The sequence below is a fragment of the Rhamphochromis longiceps genome, linkage group LG9 (assembly GCF_057381845.1).
Source record: "Rhamphochromis longiceps isolate RC_006_pf linkage group LG9, R_longiceps_female_GT1.1, whole genome shotgun sequence".
In the NCBI taxonomy this organism is placed as follows: domain Eukaryota; kingdom Metazoa; phylum Chordata; class Actinopteri; order Cichliformes; family Cichlidae; genus Rhamphochromis; species Rhamphochromis longiceps.
Genome location: NC_140565.1, coordinates 19,764,488 through 19,783,984, shown reverse-complemented (window position 1 = coordinate 19,783,984; position 19,497 = coordinate 19,764,488). Strand labels below are relative to the sequence as shown.

At 39.9% G+C, this 19,497-nt stretch overlaps 2 protein-coding genes across 2 annotated transcripts; one reads left to right on the top strand and one right to left on the bottom strand.

Annotated features, from left to right (window-relative positions):
- Positions 1-369: 369 nt before the first annotated feature.
- Positions 370-5,714, bottom strand: cops5 (COP9 signalosome subunit 5). The gene is made up of 8 exons (XM_085418660.1): positions 5,430-5,714; positions 4,940-5,174; positions 4,088-4,216; positions 3,617-3,682; positions 3,297-3,382; positions 3,045-3,156; positions 2,204-2,352; positions 370-660 (listed from the first exon to the last, which is right to left on the bottom strand). Exons 1-8 carry the CDS (start codon positions 5,564-5,566, stop codon positions 570-572), a joined length of 1,005 nt encoding a protein of 334 aa, XP_085274786.1. The 5' UTR covers positions 5,567-5,714; the 3' UTR covers positions 370-569.
- A 717-nt stretch (positions 5,715-6,431) lies between these two features.
- cspp1a (centrosome and spindle pole associated protein 1a) lies at positions 6,432-19,468 on the top strand. Its single transcript, XM_085418659.1, has 29 exons — positions 6,432-6,757; positions 6,857-6,940; positions 7,055-7,152; positions 8,777-8,857; positions 9,260-9,361; positions 9,600-9,943; positions 10,061-10,138; positions 10,752-10,837; positions 10,939-11,035; positions 11,506-11,545; positions 11,758-12,086; positions 12,170-12,294; positions 12,881-13,004; positions 13,206-13,317; positions 13,407-13,557; positions 13,662-13,763; positions 13,874-13,932; positions 14,085-14,231; positions 14,306-14,446; positions 14,529-14,627; positions 14,713-14,770; positions 14,861-14,987; positions 15,774-15,898; positions 17,530-17,664; positions 17,739-17,773; positions 17,905-17,968; positions 18,487-18,566; positions 18,651-18,762; positions 18,984-19,468. The coding sequence occupies exons 2-29, from the start codon at positions 6,895-6,897 to the stop codon at positions 19,109-19,111; spliced, it is 3,225 nt and encodes a 1,074-aa protein (XP_085274785.1). The 5' UTR covers positions 6,432-6,757; positions 6,857-6,894; the 3' UTR covers positions 19,112-19,468.
- Positions 19,469-19,497: the final 29 nt, after the last annotated feature.

Genomic DNA, 19,497 nt, shown 5'->3' with positions numbered 1-19,497 from the left:
CTCCGCAGAGACATCTCACGCATGGCAGTCGATTCCCGCTGAGCCTAAGCAGAAGCTGTAGTTTGTTGTTCCATTATGTAATGCTATGACAGGCTACACCACTTGAATGACTGACTGGTGCTAGGTTAGACTGAGCGTTAAATGTGACCACACCGATGTGTTATTTAAATGTTGTGCTGAATCAGGGCTATGTGTGAAAAGATGCCGCCGTGCCTTGGGCATTGAGAATATAATATTATGCATTAAAGAGTAAACATTTGGACAGCAGTGTACATCTAATCCACCTTCCACTGAAACCGATCACTGTCCCAGCTACACTTTGCCTTATATAAAACAAAGAAACAAAAAAAAAACAAAAACACAAAATGCTGCTTTTTTTAAGTTTTATTTTTTGCACGTGTCTTCTAATTCTTACCTACATGAAGGAAAAATGAATAGAAAAGCACTCCCAAGAGAAATAACAGATGATGCTACTCTTAGCAGTTAAACATACACCATGAATCAGTAAGCACCGGGCATGCACAAGAACACATTTCCAGGTGTAATTCAAATGGCCTTGTGGCTGAGGTTTAATTGCCAGACGTGTTGATTTGATTGAAGAGTTTGTCCTTAATGACTTGAGACATCAGACCATGAATCGCTTCTATGGTTGTCTTGCAGCTAAAATAAACCACAGAGAGAAATGAAGATCAGCATTTAATCCAGGGGGGAAAAAAGAAAAGGAAAACAGATGCCGCATAAAGGGATATGACATTTAAAGTGGTGTCAGCAGACTTTTTAAAGGTAACGTTGCTGTTTGCAGACATTCGTAGTGGGTGTATGTATCAGATATCACTGAAACTAAAGCTACTTTCGACTGCACTCGTATTCACGAGGGGTCACCACAGCAGGTAGCTCGCCGTGTGTGATTTGGCCTTCCTGTGTCTTATCCTGAAACCGGGGATGTTTAGCTTGACAGCTGAAGGTTTAAACCACTACATTATAGAGCCACTAAAAGATGAAACTGAAACTGAAACCACTATCAACATTATTTGCCCTGATGAAACCCGTTTTTTAAATTCATGTGGATATAGTACAAGTGTAGCATTTACTTCATTGTTTAGTTTAAATATTTAATAATAAAAAAGTGAAAAAAAAGGTTTTTCAGCAGAAGTTTGTTTTTAAAAAATACTTATTCTAACATATTCTGTGTATTCAAATTACGTATTTAAACAGTTATAACCTATTATTGTAATGTGCATAACAAATTCATAATATAGTAACGTGTTACTTAGACTCTATATGTCATTCCTAATATGCCTCTATGTTGTCAATACAAACAATTGCTGAAAGAAACTGTTTTAAATCTCTCTATATAGCATCATTATCACCTTCAGATCAATCTATTGACCCTGAAGGAGAGGTCAGAGGTCAAATATGACATGATATTTTAAATCCTTATATGGTGCTTTTTATACCACACTTGTAAGAATCATAGCTTCTAAGTTATAAGGCTTTTTGTCAATTTTCAGGCAATAAATCATTAAGTTGACCTTGAAGGCCTGAGTGGATGTAAGGAAAATCTTAATGGATTGTTACCATGATGCCACCTTACACCCCAACAAAGTTTATCTAAATGAATTCAAACATTTTGAAGCTGTTTGCACACAGAAAGAATGACACACGAAAATGCTCCCAAAAACATGACCACCTTAGCGGAGTTCATAAAGACATTACTGAGCTGGATTCTATTAGAAACTATATCAAGAAATTTGAAATAGCCAAATGGGGTCAGTTTGCATAATAACTGATTAAAAAGTATCTTAAAGCACTGAATTATTACTGCTAAGCAACACTGGTCTGATTAAGAAACAAATTTTAGATTAATTTAGCAACAAACACAAAAATAAACTACTGTCCTTAACACCTAATCAATGCCAGATTTAAAAAAGACTGACATTTAATTTGAGGATGTGATAAAAATACTGCTCGAAATAAAAGAAAACAAGCCAGTTATAAGGTCAGTGGAAAAAATAATATATATCACACAAGTAGAAAATATGATTACATAATTGAAAGCAACACCACTGACCACTTTATTCATCTAGTGGGATATTATTTATACATTTACAGTCATATTATATCATACTTAAGTTACAGTGCCCAAAATAAATTAAGCTGACATTTAATTTTACTAAAGCATTCTATCGAAAATAAAACCCACCTGTCTCGTGTTGCTTTGGCCAGTTTGTCCTCAGACTTTCTGTCGTGTGTGTCTAATCCGAGCATGAAGCAGCCTCTGCCCAGCTGGGCCTCCGACTGCTCCAGCTTCTCTGACAGGTCGAACACCTGGCCCGTGGTGTAGTCCGAGTTCTGACCATGCAACACACAAACACACAGAAACTGACTCATGCACAATTTGCCACTAAAAGCTTGATAACAGATTTTCCTTTTTTTTTCTTTTTTTGCAGAATGGCAACAAATATGTCTAAAAAGCCAGAGGAACACTTTATGGGTTGTGGTGAATGAAAAGAAGTCAGTGAAAGGTTTGCTTAAGGTGAGGCCGTGTTTATGGTAGAAAAGGTAATTAAAACACAATGACAAGGGAGGCCCCTGGCTGGGGTGACAGTGTAGCAACTGACAAAGCCCGTCACCCATAAAGCAGCCCGTTCTTGACATCTAGTCAATTCATCTTCATCCAAAACGCCAAAAAACCAACTGTTTGGACAAGCCTGATGCCTATTTAGACTGTTTAGTCAAGCTCAGGACAGAGTTCCTGCATCCACAATGCAAATTTACATGAGGGGCAAACGAACAGCAAGGGGGAAAAGGAGCATCATGGAGTCGGCTCCAGCTTTAATACTTATCTCCATTGTGAAAAAAAGTTCATGTACAGCTTATTACTAAAATCAACAAACACGGACGCTTAGCTAATAAGCAGCAATAAATCATGACATCACAAGCTGGTGACCACATGTCTAAATGAGTTATAGAGTAATAATTAACCATAAATCAAAATGTCAAACAAATAGCAAACATTTTGATTTTTGAAATGCCCTACATACCGTGAGGAGACTTGAAGAACTTAAGGTATTAACCCAATATTTATTCCAAAGGAGTTCCAGGAGCTTTCTATCGAGGGAGGACTTAAAGTAAGTAACCTCCAAGGCGTAATACCTAAAAAGGAGAGCGACAGAGAAAAAAGAAGCGCATATGCAAGTACTGAAAATAAAGTAAACAATAAAAAATGTGTGATACGGTACATGCTACACAAGTATTTGATCCGGTACAATACTGTAGCAAATATAAATACTCACTGTTTACAGTGTACACCAAAGTCTTCAATCTTGTTCAGGGGGATAGTCTGATATTCTGAGGGTCCCTCATCAGGGGGTTTGTAACCCTAAAAATCCAAAAAGGAAATACTAAGTACTTACTACAGTAATAAGGAATTAAGAATACAGAGTGACTGAAAAAAACTTATAAATATATTCTTAACAAATACACAACAATAAAATCAGTATATAAAAATGTCTCAAATAATCAAATACAGCTATGCACAAGAAGAATGAAAAAACAGATATTTTGTGATTTTACTAAAGACCAAAGAGGACTGCTGCTAAAGTCTTTGCTTTACCTTCGGGTAGGTTCTGAAGGCACCGAGGTTGACTTTCCCTGCAGAAATAGTCCGAGTGGGATCAATCTATAGGAAGCAAGATACAGTAGAACAGGAAAACAGAGTCAGGGGTCACACAAACCTCTAGGGACTACTCAAATGTGGCCACCAGGAGCCTTTTTACTGGGGCTGTCAGTGTGCTGAAAATACACACTTAATTACATGACGCCCCTGGCATTTAAGCGCCGCTAAACCAAATGAAGTGTAAATAGCAAATGTGGTTGTAATAGCAAAATATTCATCAGTACTACATGCAAATCTACAACTCATCCATCAGTAATCTTCCCCCCTTCTCAGTTACACCCACATTAATGGGATGTGGGATATGGGATAAGCTCCATTTGAAAAGTGGGAAAGTAGAAGTCACAGTTAAAAAAACAAACAAAAAGCCATTAGCTTCAAAATAAAACTGGTTACTATTTCCCATCTTACCACAACAGCCACAAAAGGCTCCTGAAACTGTTGGTTGAGCATCTGGGTGCTGACATCTATGCCGGAGAGCCAGCATCCATAGCCTGGATGACTGTGGTACCAGCCTATCGCATTCTCCAGCCGGCCAACCTGAGGAATTGTAGATAATATAAAATCATATCTTCTTTAGGGCAGTGTAAGATGTCAGTAACATGATTGTATTTGACACAGTTTGCAGTTTTTATCCTTATCTAAAGTAGCATTTTCCTATCTTTCCTTTTTCTTTTAAGAAAAAATATCTCCACATTCGTGTAGTCACTTGAATTCATTAGAGTATTGGATAGTGTATGTTAAACAGGGACTGGAGAAACCTCATAACATAGTACAATTTACACAAAACTTTACAATTATTCCTAGATAATATAAAAGAGTGCAAATCATATTAACCGTATAATATATTTATACTGTATTCCTGCTTCTTGGGTTGCAACATTAACTACAATAAAGTGCTTGAAAATAGGTTAGAGGTAAGTAATCGTATACTCAGCATGGGAAAAGGCAGACAAATGTGGTTATATATGGTTATCAGAATATTAATACTATCAAAAGACAGTAATGCTTCAAATAATCCCTTTATAGTTTGTAAAAATCTTATTGATATTAAGTTAAAGATTTTTCTAAAGCAGCTGAAACACCCTTCCTTAAGTAAAAAAAAAAAAAATGGTTGTAAGCCAGTGACATTCACAGAAAGTATTAAGTTAATGTCTCAGATGAAATCAAGTCTGATTTTATTTAGGCTATAGTTCGGTTCCTTCTTTCTAAGTCATAATTCAAACACGATGCTCTTTATGTGCGTGGAAGTCAATGTCCCACCTGTTTGGCATTTTCAATATAGGCAGCCATGTATTCATAGGCTGCCGCCTGGGCGTTAACTCTGGTCTCTGTGCCCTCCACGGGCAAAGCAAAGCTGTCCATGATGATCATGGTTTCACCGTCCACCTTTCCCAGCATGAGGCCCATCACCTCCAGGTTTCCTCCAGATCTGGCATGCATTACCATCTTCAACAGGGCCAAAGCTGAGATTTTGCAGTACTTGAAGTAGTGGTGACTAAAAGGTGAACAATGACAAATGTATTTGTATTGATGTTAGATAATATTAAGCAGTGCGTATATTGTAGATACACATCCAGTTTGCTGTACTGCTACTAACATAAAGACCGGTTTGCTAGTTTGTAGCTAGGCTACCACTAATGTTCCAACAATAAACTACCAACGAACACCATTTAATACGAATACGGCAGCTCAGCAATCACCTAAATACTTAGACAGAAACCTAAATACCACAATGTTGTTTTGCACCCACTCTTTCGTCCATGGTTTCGCAGCGAGGATTTCTTGTTGTTGCTTTTTGTCATATTTGTAAATTTCATCAATGCTCTGAACTTCCTGCATGCTGTTAGACAGCTCCCATGTTTTCTGAGCCGTATTGCTCCCCGCCATGTTAATAATGTATCCAAGCAAAACCCGAGCCGTAAAAAAACCCGATTTTTTTCTTTAAATAAGGGAAGAAGTGCTGTATTTCTCCCCCAAAGATTTTGATAACGTTTTAGGAGCTGATAGCCACTCGCTCAAGGAGCCATGACAGTGAGCGATACCAACGCAACAAAGTGAAACCGACGGGGACGTTCGTTTTCATATTACACATATTTACCACTGATGTGTTTATTTGTTATATGCCATCTCTTAACACTACAACGCAATGATATATGGTGATATTGCATTCATTAATCATATTTGTATCTTATTTATTACTCTTATTAGAATATATTTACCCCTGTGACGGAAGCCATGGTTTAGTCCTGCGACGACGTCAAACTAACTTCTGGGGACGCACTGACATCTAGCGGCGCTTTTTAGAAAGGTACCTACATCTATTTGTCAGGGCTTTTTTCTTAGAGCCTCAGCACTGTACTGGGAGCTGAAGTATTTAATGAGTCAATAAAACTGAAGCTAGTATTCAATAATTAGGCAATACTATTCTGGAGGAAGGCCGTAGCTAGTAAGTTAAAGGGCTATTAATTAGCCTAAAGGGCTGCTGGGTAAGGCTAGATGGTATCATTTTTAGACAACAGCAGTATGTTAAGTTTATTAACATGTTGTTAATAAACTTTGCCTGGTTTTATGTTGTTTAAAGACGATTAAAAAGAAACAGAAAATTCAGATCCTAGTGTTAAATATTGCAGAGTTATTAAAGACTTAACATTTGGACTATATTAGACATATTTTTCTAGAATGTTTGTGTTAGATGTGTTTGCTAGCCTCTCCCAGGAGAAGGTTTGTGTCATGGTTGCCCATGGCAACGGAATGACGCTTTGGGCTCGCTGTGAAAGATCGGTCGGATAGGTTTGAGCTGTGTGTGGAAATTTAAGAATTATTGATATATATCGTGTTATTTGGTCTTGTTATTTGTCTAGCCAGAGTTACATCCGAACTTTAAAATAGACGCGCATGTTCATATACCCCATTATGGGGTATATGAACATTAAGTCCAGTGTTTGCCTTATTGGGTGTATTGTGTATCACGATTGGACGTTTTTTTTTTTTTTTTTGAGAAGCATGAAGAAAAAACTCCCCGCCATATGTGATCAAGGACTTGCGAAGCAACGTTTATAGGTGTAAACTAATCAACCGGTGAGTAAAAACAAGCAAACAAACAAACAAAGGAATTCTTTTAATCACATGTTGCTTTTTAATAAACAAATCGGTGTTTCAGCGAGTTTTTCTCCACAGTCAGGGTCAGATGGTGCAAATTACACAATGCTGTAAATATGACTTCAGCAGCAGCTCTAGGAGTAAACCCCAATCCCGACAGAGGTACTGTACAAGGCTGTAGTAGTGAATTGGCTGCATTATTTAAGCCTGTAGTGTTTAGTGAATAGTTTCCTGTTTTTATTGTACAGTCTACTCTATATATGCCGTATTTCCCAGGTATTGGCTTAAGCCATCTGCTGGGTACCGAGTATGAAAGGAAGAAGCAGAAACTTCAGCGGGAGCTCCAGCTGGACTACAGAAACTATATATCCAGGGTGTGACGACGCAAAATAAATAAATAAATAAATAAATAAATAAAATAAAAATCTGAACATGTATAGATAAAATAATATATAGTTCATTTAGCCAAAACAATAGGAATTTACTGTTACATCAGGCATATAATTATATATAACCTATAAGAAAAGGTCTTAAATAAATCAGAATAGCTTATTAAAATAAAATTTAAAAAACATGCCAAGACAAACTGGCTTAGTGAGGTAAAAGATGCACAATTTAAAAAAACAAAAAAACAACCACAAGCAATCTCAATATAAAAAAAGAGAAATAAACAACAGAGCACCACACAAAGGCATTAGAGTATAAACCTTTTACTGAGTTATTTTCATTCACTGTTGTAATAAATTGTTAAATAGTAGACTAAACATTATATGAAAAATAATTAACCTAAAGTCAGAACATCAAGTTAGATAAAACTGGAAATCTTTGCTTTATGTAAGTGCCACCGAAGTGACAATTTGTAGCTCACTGTAGAAGGAAAAGCACAATGAATCACAGTCACAATGAAATTTCAACAGCTGATTACTTATATTAAGATAATAATTTTATGTATTGCAAGTTTTTTGAAGCTTATGCTGAATTATTTAAAAAAAAAAATTGGTGTCCGATTAACATAGATTAAATATGTGCTAATTTGCATACATATCCAATTGACAGAATGGAATAAAACACCTAAATGTGCATTTTAGACATTTCCTTTTTATTAGTGTTACATTTAAGACTTAATAAATCTTAAATCCTAATCTTAAAATTGTCTGGAACACGGGAACTTGTTATCTGGAATGACATATCAGAAATCGTTACGAAAATACATTCACCAGCCACTTTATTAGGTATACCTTCCTAACGCCACATTAGAACCATTTTGGCAATCTAAATGGCATAGATTGAACAAGATTTTGCCTTATGACATGGTGGAGTGTTTTCCTGCTGAAATCAGCTATCGGACGATGGATACTCATGGTCATACAATGATGGCCATGGTCAGCAACAATACTCACGTAGGCTGTATATACGTAGTATCATCAGTTGGTACTAAAGGGCCCAAAGTCTGCCAAGAAAACATCCCACACACCATTACACCACCACTATCTGCTTTAGCTTATCTACTTCAAGGTTCACATGGTCTTCTGCATACCTTGGTTGTAACAAAGGGTTATTTGAGTTACTGTTTGCTTCCTATCAGTTTGAAGCAATCATTGCTATTCTTCCCTTATCTCACCTCTGGCATCAACAAGACATGTTCACCCAGAGAACTACTGCTCCCTGGATTCAGACTGACCCAGTAGATCAGCAGTTTCTGAAATACTCAGACCAGTCCATCTGTCACCGGCAACTATGCCACATTCAAGTAGCTTAGATCACCTTTCTTCCCCATTCTGATGCTTGATTTGAGCTTCAGCTGATCGTCTTCACCCTGTCTACATGCCCAAATGCACTGAGCTGCCGCCATGTGATTGGCTGATTTTGTATTTGCATTAATGAGCAGCTGAAAAGGTTTACCTAGCAAAGTGGCTGGTGAGTTTATGTCTGTGTTTAACTAAGTTGCCTCTGTGTTGCATTTGCGTACACACAGCAAATCTCTTATTCTTCCTGCAGAAAACGGATCTGAAAAGTAAAGAGCCTCAACAACAACTTGATGGAGTGTCACTACCGATTGATGAGAGGATATCTGTAAAGGTGTGCCTGCATTCATTCAGTCATCAAAGTAGAGCTTTAGCTCTTCAGCTAGAACTGATACAAACTGCCGACTGCACAGTGCTGCGCGCTTCATGGCAACTGATTTTCTTTATATAAGACCGTGAACTTACAAACAAAAGTTAAGAGGGATTTCAGGCGTCTATATGTGCACGACAAGCTGAATGTTGATAAGTATTGATGCAAGCATTTTTGAAATATTGAGGCAAAAAATATAGCCTTAACCTCATCGTCACTCGAATGTGTGCAAGCAGAAATATGTATCTTCTTTTGATAGAAGATGGTATTCTTTAAGTTTTGTATTTCCTTAAATTCTAAGTGTCACATGAGCTTAACTGAGCGGTGTGGCTGCTTGACTCTGACTTTTTGTTTTTTCTCTTGCAGGAAAAACTGAGAGAGGAGAGAAATAAAGAATACAACCTCTTCCTCCAAGAACAAGCTCAAATAAGAACGGTAAAGAGGAGAACGTCTTCTGTCAGTCCCAAGGTAAGAAGACTGATGACTCAATAGGCAGATCGTGCACAATAACGCTAGTGTGTTTGGTGCAATAATCCATGCAATTTTTATAGCACACTTTAAAGGATTCTCTATCAGTAGAAATGCTTCTCCATTTATCAGGTAGATACAGCTCACTGAGTACTTGAAAGACAAATAACGAAAAGCACTCTGTTACAAAGTAAATGTTTTTTCACATTGAATTTCTTCCTCACATTTTCATTTTCAGCCTGGACAGATTCACGCTTCAGATGGCTTGAAAATTTCTCCCCCAGCCTCTCCCCTGTCATCCCCTCACAAACATACCCACACAAACATAGTCCCCAGTCACAATGAGAGGAAAGATGCTTCCACTCTGACCGAGGTGTTCAACGATGGAGAAATCAGGAGTCCAGTTCAGAGGCGGCGAAGACGCTGGCAAATCTTCAGAGCAGAGCCCTACAGCTCTGAAGACGAGCTAAACACAGACAGAGGGGATGAGTTTGATTTGAGATACAGGAGGAGGAACGACAGGCACACTCAAGAGCCTGGGTACAAAGAGGAGATGACAGCGCAAGAGTGCAGAGTGAAGAAGTATCCTTTTTTTTCTGGAAAATGATTTGAATTACTGGTAGTTTCATCCGTTACCATATAAATGAGATCAGATTGCTCCTCTGCCAAATTTCACTGTCCTGTCTGTTTCTATGGCAGGGCTTCTCAGGACATAAAGGAGACAGTGGCTCCTACAGTTTCTCATCAGAAGACCAATGACACAATTTGGAAGTCTGAGTAAGCAAGTTTATGTTTTTTGACCCCTGCTTCTAGAAAGATGTTAATGATCTCAGCTAACTGTACACTAGCAATAATGTTAGCTCATAAATGCTTTGCCCTGGGCAAAAGGTTTTGCAGCAATGTGATTTATGATGATGAAACAGTGGTCACATATAGACAAGGGCGGCCAACAACATCCCCCTGGAAAGTCTCATAAATTTTCAGAATCAATACCATCAGTACCATAATTGATTATACTGGTATCTGCTGCCATATTCAGTTATTGCTCTTCAACACTTTTGCCTGCTGTTGCATTTCATTGTTCCTGAACTACATTCAGTAACCTGGTAACATGAGGTGCTGTGATAGAGAGTGAGCCTTGGCCCTTTTCCAGGCAAAAAATTGCTCACCCTAGAGTTTATCAGAAGAGCTGGATTGATGAAGCACAAGCCTTTGCTCTCTGTCTCTGAGTTATAGCCCTCAAAGCTCTGCAGCCACTGTGTGACATAAAATCGTAGCTGGGTGTGGCTTAAAGAGGAAGTTATTGCAGTGATGTTACCCTTACATGCTGTCAGTAATTGGGTGACTCTTATGGAGAGTCCCGTTCTGTTTGTGTATCTGTATTCAATAGTGTTCAAGTGCCAGCCAGCATGAAGATGGCTGCAAGATCTGCTGTCAGGAAGGATAAGGCTGATTTTGCTACTGGACTGTTGATAGGTAAAAACATTCTTACTACACAGATAATAAATGCAATTTATCAATTAAAGTCATATTTCAGAACTTAAGCAGTATTTTAATGACTCTACGTCTTGATGCAGGAATAACAGAAGAGCAGGAGACAACTCAGATGAGGAAAGAACAATACAGGCAGGAGTTACTGAGACAAATTGCTGAAAAGCAGAGGAAGAAGATGGAGTAAGTATTTATTCTCAAAATCATCATTTTCATCAGAGTCCTTTAAGCTAGCTCAACCCTTATGATCTACAAAGCATGAAATCAAACTACTGATCGCTGGTCACCTCTCTTCTTAACTTAGAAAAGACCTGTCGAAGCTAGGTTAAGAAGAGAAGTGATGAGAGTTAGAGGGGGCAAGGATGAGATGGTTTGGACATGTGGAGAGGAGGGATAGCACATATATTGGACGAAGGGTGTTGAAGATGAAGCTGCCAGGCAGGAGGAAACAAGGAAGACCACAGAGAAGATTTCTGGATGTCATGAAGGAGGACATGTGGAGGGGTGTGACAGAGGAGGATGCTAGGGATAGGGTGAGATGGAGGCTGTTGATCATGTTGTTGAGACCCCTAAAGGGAGCAGCTGAATAAAAAAGAAGACATAGAAAACAACATCAAGCCTGTGACGTTGTTCTGTCCTTTTTTTCTCTTTAGGGAGAAAAGACTTGAGCTGAGAGTTGACCCTGAGAAAGAGGTAGGAGAATAGCATTAAAAGATCTGGCTAGCAAAACCTTTAAACAGCAGAAACATAATGTTTGTGTCAGGTCTGGATTTGTTATTATAACTTTCATAGGTTGTGGAGTCTTGGAGAAATTTCTTGAAAGAAGTACCACCTAATCTTATCCTCGATATATATGTTGTCTTTCTTTGATGATTGTGTTCTGGACCACACGTAATCTGTTCCAGCCTGACCGAATACAGCAGCTAGGGTCTGTGAATCGTCACTATAACAGCCTGAGCCAGGATGTTCTTCACAAGCTAGGAAAAGATCTAGAGGCCGAAGGGAAGCACCTAAATCCCAGTCTTGAAAATGGCAAACCCACTGAGAATGCAGATGAGAGAGCCCCCCCAGGAAAGTCCCAGGTGGACTTGATTACAGCTCTCAGACAACTGTCTGGGAAGACTGTGCCTTCAAATGGGATGGAATTACCGCAAGGTGTCCCCTCACTGGACTATTTTAGTGAGGACTACCACAGAGACTTCTCAAACATCCTAGGAGAGGTGACCATCCCAAGGTAGCTCACATTTGCTTCGATTAAATGAATAAAATTAGCAGCCCTGCTATACACTCACTGGAGTGTTGGTAACTCTGTTTCAGGGTTGCGAGTGTTGCTCCTCCTTTACCTCCCATTGTACCTCACAATTACAAGACTCCATATGATGCAGATTATTACTACTATGGAACCAGGAATCCATTAGATCCTCATCTTCCTCACAATCCAAGTAATGTAACTATCTGTTTCACAAATATGTATTTACTAAATGTTTCTTGTTTTTATCCACATTTTTTTTAGACTTATGTTGTTGATTATTGCTAGCAGTTTTTAAAGCAGACAACGACTGGTTTGATTTCAGTGTGGTGATGTTTAGATTGCTGGAGTTGAAAAAACGTGTTGCTATCCAGTTTGTGTAAAGTCAACATTAAAAAGAAACTGCAACAACCTATTAACAAAATTAAAATAAACCCTTACATTTACTGTGATAGATGACCTGCTGCACTTAACGCAACTGTCACCTCCATGCAAATCATATGAATGTCGCTTTAAGCTTCAGAAAAGCTTAAAGCAACATTCATGAAAACAGTAATGTTACTGTTTCTCCTTTTCTACAGCTGAAGGCAACATTAATGATAATACTATATGCGAGTGGTGTGTTTGGTTACAGTTATTTCTTTTCTATTTTAATATTACTGCCAAATTCCTGCTCTTTATTTGAGCTTTGTTTGTGGCAGTCAGTGGCAGCAGATAGTTCATGAAGCTCTTGAATCGTGTGCATTCTTTATCTTATATTTTTGTATTTTCTACATCAGATGGTCTGCCCGGGGGGAATCGGCAGTCTGAGAATTCCAAGATTCTGTCTCAGAGAATGCGTCCTCTCAGATCCAGTGGCCAAAATGAGTCAGTGACCTTCCCAGCACCTTTGGAGTTTTTTTTGTAAAACATGTTAATTTTTTCAGCATGTTGATGTTAATATAGATTTTATTCAGTAAAGCTGCATTAAATGCCCTCATCTCTGCTAGCAGCAACCCAGTAGATCTTTTCTCTCTTCCGGAAGAGGGTCTTCACAAACTGAATACTTATCACTACCTTCTGTACTTATATCTCCTTGCCATTTGCTACTCTGTCTGCTTCCAGAGAAACTCATCAACATGGAGCATCTGCTCTGGTTTTTGAAGAACTTCATGCAGAAAAGTCAAAGCAGAGGAGAGAGAGTGTACTGAGCTACCAAGAGACACTCAGACAGCAGGTACATTGTTATAGCTCCATGAAGAAACCACATGTTCTGTTATAGCGGTGTCATGGTTTCATCCTTTGAAAATTGTGTCTGGGGCCCAGATTAAAGAAAGAGAGGAGCACAGAAGACTAGAGAAAGAAGAAACAGCACGACTCAATGCCAAGATACAGGCTGAGATGAGGGCATACAACCCCTGGGGGAGAAGTGGAGGAGGAGGCGCTCCAATTAGAGACCAAAAAGGCAACCTTGTTAGTAAGTTTTATTGTAATGGTGTTCACCGGAGGCCAGATAATTTAATGTGTTTGATCAACAGATATTAATGTAACATGTTTTAATGAATGTTTTGCTGCCTTTAGGTGACCTGAATCACATGCACAGGATCAATGAGGCATCATATAGGAATCCTGTGCCCACTCCTGGCACTGAAACTAGTTCTCCCATTTCCCATCGACTAACAGGTAATGTTATCTTCCTAATATTTCAGTGGCTGTGCATTTTATATGCTTTGTAGATCTATAGCTTATGGCTTTCTGTCTTTTCTGTTTTAAATTGTTTTCACCTTTTACAGGTTTCAAGGATGAGACACTTCAACAGCAGGACAGTTACAGAGCAGCCCTGAAACAGCAGGTAGGTCCCGGGGCCTCAGTCTGTAGATGGATGATAGGAGAGGGTACTGATGAACTGCAGGATGAAATGAAATGCTTTTAGACTTACAGCAACCTGTATTCTCAACACTTTAAAAAAGTTGTAAATTAACTGTAACTGTGCATTTCAAACAGATAGAGGAAAACAAGAGAAAACAGCAAGAGGAAAGAGAACAGATTAGAATTGAGGAGGCGAAAGAAGAGAAGAGGCTCGCCATGCAGAGGGCACGCTTACAGGAGGAATATGAGGAGGAGCAAAGGAAAGAGAAAAGGAGGACTGAGGTGATGAGCTTGTTTCTTTTATAAAGAGTCCTACATCATTTCTCCTTCTTTATAGTTTTATCTACTCTCTGCAGCACAAGCTGAAAAACCAAGGCTGGATCCATGAAGCTGAAACACATCGCCAGAAGCAAGAAAAGGTGGTGATGCAGGAAAAAGAGACTAAGAAGGTACCTCAGACCACCAGGGTGGAGAAAGACTCACGGTTGAATTATGAGGTACAGTAAGCACGAAAAGACAGGAGTGCTATAGCTCGCTGTGTCTTTGTCAAAGAATGACATTTTACTTGTTGTCCTGCAGAGGCAGCCCTCTCCGCCTATCCCAACCTTGCAGAAAAAGCTGGCAAATCTTGCGCCATATAGGCCCTCCTCTGTTTTGAGCCAGCGGTCATCCAGAACTGTGAGTAACTCATTGCAAAGATTGCAAATATTTTCACATTTTACCCTTTATGATAACTCTATAATAAAAAAACATGCATTCACAGAATCGCTCAGTGTCAGCACCGCACCACCGACCACCCGATGAAATTCCCAGCCAGCAGGGTAAGATTTGTCTTAACCTCTGTGCGTGCAAATCATAAACATTTATTTTTCTGATCCTTGCTCTGCCTTCACTCCCCTGTCATGCTTCAGATGATCAACAGGAAGTAATCAGAAAGCTGTCAGCCCTCCGTGGTTATCTGAGGAAAGAGCAGCGACAACTGGAGGTTCAGATGGGTCGCACGGATTCACACGAGACCCACTACAATCTGGTAAACAGGTACTGCAGTCAGGCAGCACTGAACAGCAGGGGGATGTGTGCAGGTATAACAGACCCAAAATAACAGGGATTTCTATCTTTTGTGCCAGGCTAATATTAAGACATTTAGAGACGCTGCTATGTTGAATTTAACCCAATTAACCCCCAGATGTTGTGAAGTGAAGACACAATACTAACTCTGGGCTGTTAAAGTGTGATCTTGATTTGATATTTGTAGTGAAGTATGTATTACTGTGCTTGGAAAAAATGAAGTGACCCATGTCTTTCCTCAGTGAATTGCTGTGGAGCACTACAGTAGCCATGTTGCTATTTAGAATATTCTCAACCCATTATTACCAAGCCCAGCACGATATGTCGAGTAACTGCATCCCTCCCTGCTAAATTACAGGAATGTTTTACAAGCCACTTGTTAATCTGTGCTTGTATTCAAGTTTACAGCAAATCATCTGAGAAATGCCTTTGAACTGGTGCCAGTCTCTGGGCTTTTCTTTTGTCACAGACTGCTCACACAGAAGGACCAGCGCTTTAGGGAACATAAAAGCTTTGGAATGTATTCAGCAAGTACAGGTCAAGCGTAATGCCCTCATTGTTTTATAGCAATGCAGAATTAATTTATGTCACTGCAGGGACAGTGCAGCAGGTGGAGCTAAGTGGTATAGTTACTGTGCACAACTAGAAAGCATTTGGCATAGTGAACTGCTGCTACGTTTTCAGACAGACATCTGTTTGTTATTAGAGGTAGTTGTTCTGTTTAATTTGGGATTTTCCTCCTTTGCTCATGTGTAGAAGACGACCACATAGAGAATCTGCACATAGAGAAGCTGTCCTGTCTTCAGCTAGGAGTCCTTCTCCAGCTGATGCACATGCTAACAGGCAAAACATCAGGGAGTTCATCCAGCTTAAACACAGAGGTAATAAAAGACACAGCTTTGACACAGCTTTTAATGCTTCTTTGAACCACTGTTGTTCTTACAATGTACCAACCTGAAGTAAGTCTGATTTAATTTTCATTGCACAAATAATAATAGATTCAGGAATGTATTCACGGGAAGAGGCTGGCAAAGAAAAAGTGGGATAGTCGGAGAGCTGAAGAAAAGAGTACTGGAAGGCTAGGCGCACAGCAAAGAGAGAGGTGGCCCTGGCAAAGGAAAAGGCTTGTAGTGAGTTGTATGTGAGGCTGGACACTAAGGAGAACATGACTTGTAATGAATGACTAGGCAGAGAAATTGTGCTGGAAGAGATGTCCACCAGATTAGAGTGATTAAGTATAGAGGTGGAAATGTGCTAATGTGAAGAGAGTGTGTTGAGAAGATGGAAGGAGTACTTCGAGGAGCTCATGAATGAAGTTAATGACAGAAAGTGGATGAAAATGGAGTTAGAGAATCAGGAAGTGCAGAGAATCAGCAAGGAGGAAGTGAGGGCAACTCTGAAGAGGAAGGAGACGGGAGACATCGAGAGGTCTAGGAGCGAGGGCCGTGGACCTTTGAACAAGAGTGTTTAACACAATCTTGGAGAGTGAGGGGATTTCTGAGGAATGGAGATGAAGTGTAACCGTACCACTTTTAAAGAACGGGGTTGATGTGAAGAGAGTAACTACAGAGGAATAAGATGGAGAAGTGTAGAGAAGGACTGATTGAGTTGCACTCTTTGTGGATATCATAGGGTGCCTAGACAGGAACTCTGGTGCTGCATGAGGAAGTCCTGAGGGGCGGAGAAGTATGTGATGGTGGTGCAGGGCATGTAGGACAACAAGACAATAGTGAAGTGTGCGGTGGGAGTGACAGTTGGGGGGTGAAATTACATCAGAGATAGGCTCTGAGCCCCTTCTTGTTTCACTGGTGACAGAGAGGCTGACAGATGAGATCAGGCAAAAGTCTCTGTGGATGATGATGTTTGCAGACGATCACAGAAAAGATTCATGGATGAAGTGAAGGAGGACATGCAGGGGGTTGCTGTGACATAGGAGGATGCTAGAAATGGGGAGATGGAGGCAGATGATCCAATGTGGCGACCTCTAAAGGGAGCTGCCGAAAGAAGAAGAAGAAGAACAAATACGTCTAATAATGCTTTTCTTTTATTCTCAGTACTAAGCTACATAGAGGAAGTTAGTGTTTATTCTGTTTACAATCACTTTGGTCATGCTGTTCTTGTAAGTGTGGAGGACACCAAATGGTTTAGACTTTTAACTGGTGCTCTATCTCCCTTTATCTAAACCAAAACTTTAATCTCATGAGGTCATTTGAGGCCTCGGTCAGTGACGGACAGTTTGCCCATGTGTACAGTGAATCTCATGTAAGCTACCAAAGAAATGACTGGATGTGTTCCCAAACTGGAGTTTGAAACACACTCAGAGCTGCAAGCTGTAAAACCAACAAAAGAGGATAAAGGACTAGATGGGTTTTTTGGCTTCACTAAACACTTTTTTTGCTTTGTGTTTATTATTTTACTGATGCAAATATTTAATTTATTAGTCAATTGCTTTGCCTAGAGCTGCCCTATAGTAACAATCCCTGATGTGACGTAGCTTGCTTTTATCCTACAGGTACGACATCTCGTGAGGAGGTTCGAACCCTGTACCCTGACCCTCCCGCAGACACACAAAGTCTGGACATTCAGCAGCAGGCCCTTCTACGTGAACAACAGCACAAAATCAGGCTAATGAGGAGACAGGAAGATGGTCAGTGAGCAAATACAAATCAGTTTCACCTCAAATGTTTGTCCTCTAACTCCTCCTTCTGTCTTCCTCTGTAGACTTCTTGGGCCGTCAACTAGGTCATTATTATCCTGTAAGTGATCAGCACATTACACAGTAACTATATTCTGCACTTTCACCCTGGCAGATAATTCAGTCTTGCATGGCTTAATTTTAATTGTAGAGATTTTATTGTTTTCTGTCTGCATTTGTGTCTCCTCCCAGATCAAGAACCCTGGACGTGCCACTCACAGAAACCCCATATTGCCATCAGAGAGTTCTTTTATTGGTGAGTTTGGCAGAATATGGTCCGTCTGTAAAAACAGTCTTTCTCATTTATTTCCCTTCTTGTGTTCACATGACTGGGGACACAATAGACTTTGAAAAAAAATCCCAAAAGCACCAGATGTTTTACATAAAGGTGACACGGTTTGGGAAGTCCTCTACATACAACCTCATAATACCTTTCTACGACACTCTGTGTGCCAGGCCAATTTAGCTCTTGGTTTCTCTGCCAGGCTAACTGTGGTGCGTGCCAGCCAGCTGTCTGTGTTGCAGCTGGTGCCAGTGCTAGTTGCAAGGTGACTACGCCAGCTGCAGGGTGGTGATAGCAGACTCCCAGAGCACAGGCAATTGGTACATTAGAGAAAAAAAGACTGATGGCTTTTGAATACTTTTGAAGCTCAGGGTTTTCTCACTATTTTCATATTATGCATGGATAAACGGAATAAAGTTTAGGTCCCTACCATCTGTTTGGCTGTAAAGACATTTGCAATTAATGATACATGGCAATTGGGTTTTTGTCAGGTTACAGTGGTGAGGCACGTGAGCAGAGATCCCTTCAACCATCAGCAGAGCACCAGGAGAGGACGGCACTTAACTATGATGTATGTCTGATATGCATCTTGTGTTTTACTAAGATCAAAAGGATCACCATCATTAAGATATCAAAGCTCTGTATATATTTACAGGAGGTGGCTGACAAGGGGGGTGATAATCTGCCAGCAGTACCCAGTCACAACAACCAGAACAAACGCCACATTACGAGGCCAGACTCCCACTCTGGTGATCACAGCGTAAAAGGTAAGACGAAAGAATTCACTACAGGAAGCATTTAAATGATCAGGCTTATAACTAGTATAGCAAGTGGGAGCTAATCTTAAACACCGTATAAATTAGTGAAACATAAAAATCGTGCCACTTTATATACTTGTTGGCTTTTAGCAACATGTGCAAATTTTAAGCGTTTTTTAGTATCACTGAAAAAAAAAAAAATGTGATGGATACGCCCCTGTACCCTACAGACTGGCTTCCCGGTGATGAAGCGGACATGTCGTCGCTGGGCTCTGCCATGGGGAGGCGTGTCTCTGTGGACACTGTTGCCACGGAACTGTGGCTGCGGCCCGGAACGTCAGACGCTGTAAAGCAGTGAGGCTGTAGCAACAGGATAAACAGGCGGATGGGAGCTCCACACAGACTTAAACACTGCATTGCACAGCTCCCATTGGTGGCTCTCTAAACTGGAAATGCACAGCCACCTTTTCTGCAAATGCAGGTGGGGGTTCTCATGAGAACTGATGTCCTTCCTGTGCAGTGCTTTACTGACTTACACTTTACTTGTGTGCTGTTTCTATTTGCTCTCATTGGAGACCAGAGTCTGTAAAAACATTAATGACTATTAGATCACAGAAGAAACAGTTAATACAAAACTCACTGTGGCCAATTCCTCTTTACCTTCTACATTTAGCACATTAGCATTTTGTAAAGGTGGGATTCAGTTAATGAATAAAGTCATGGTGTTTTTGAGCAATAAAAATG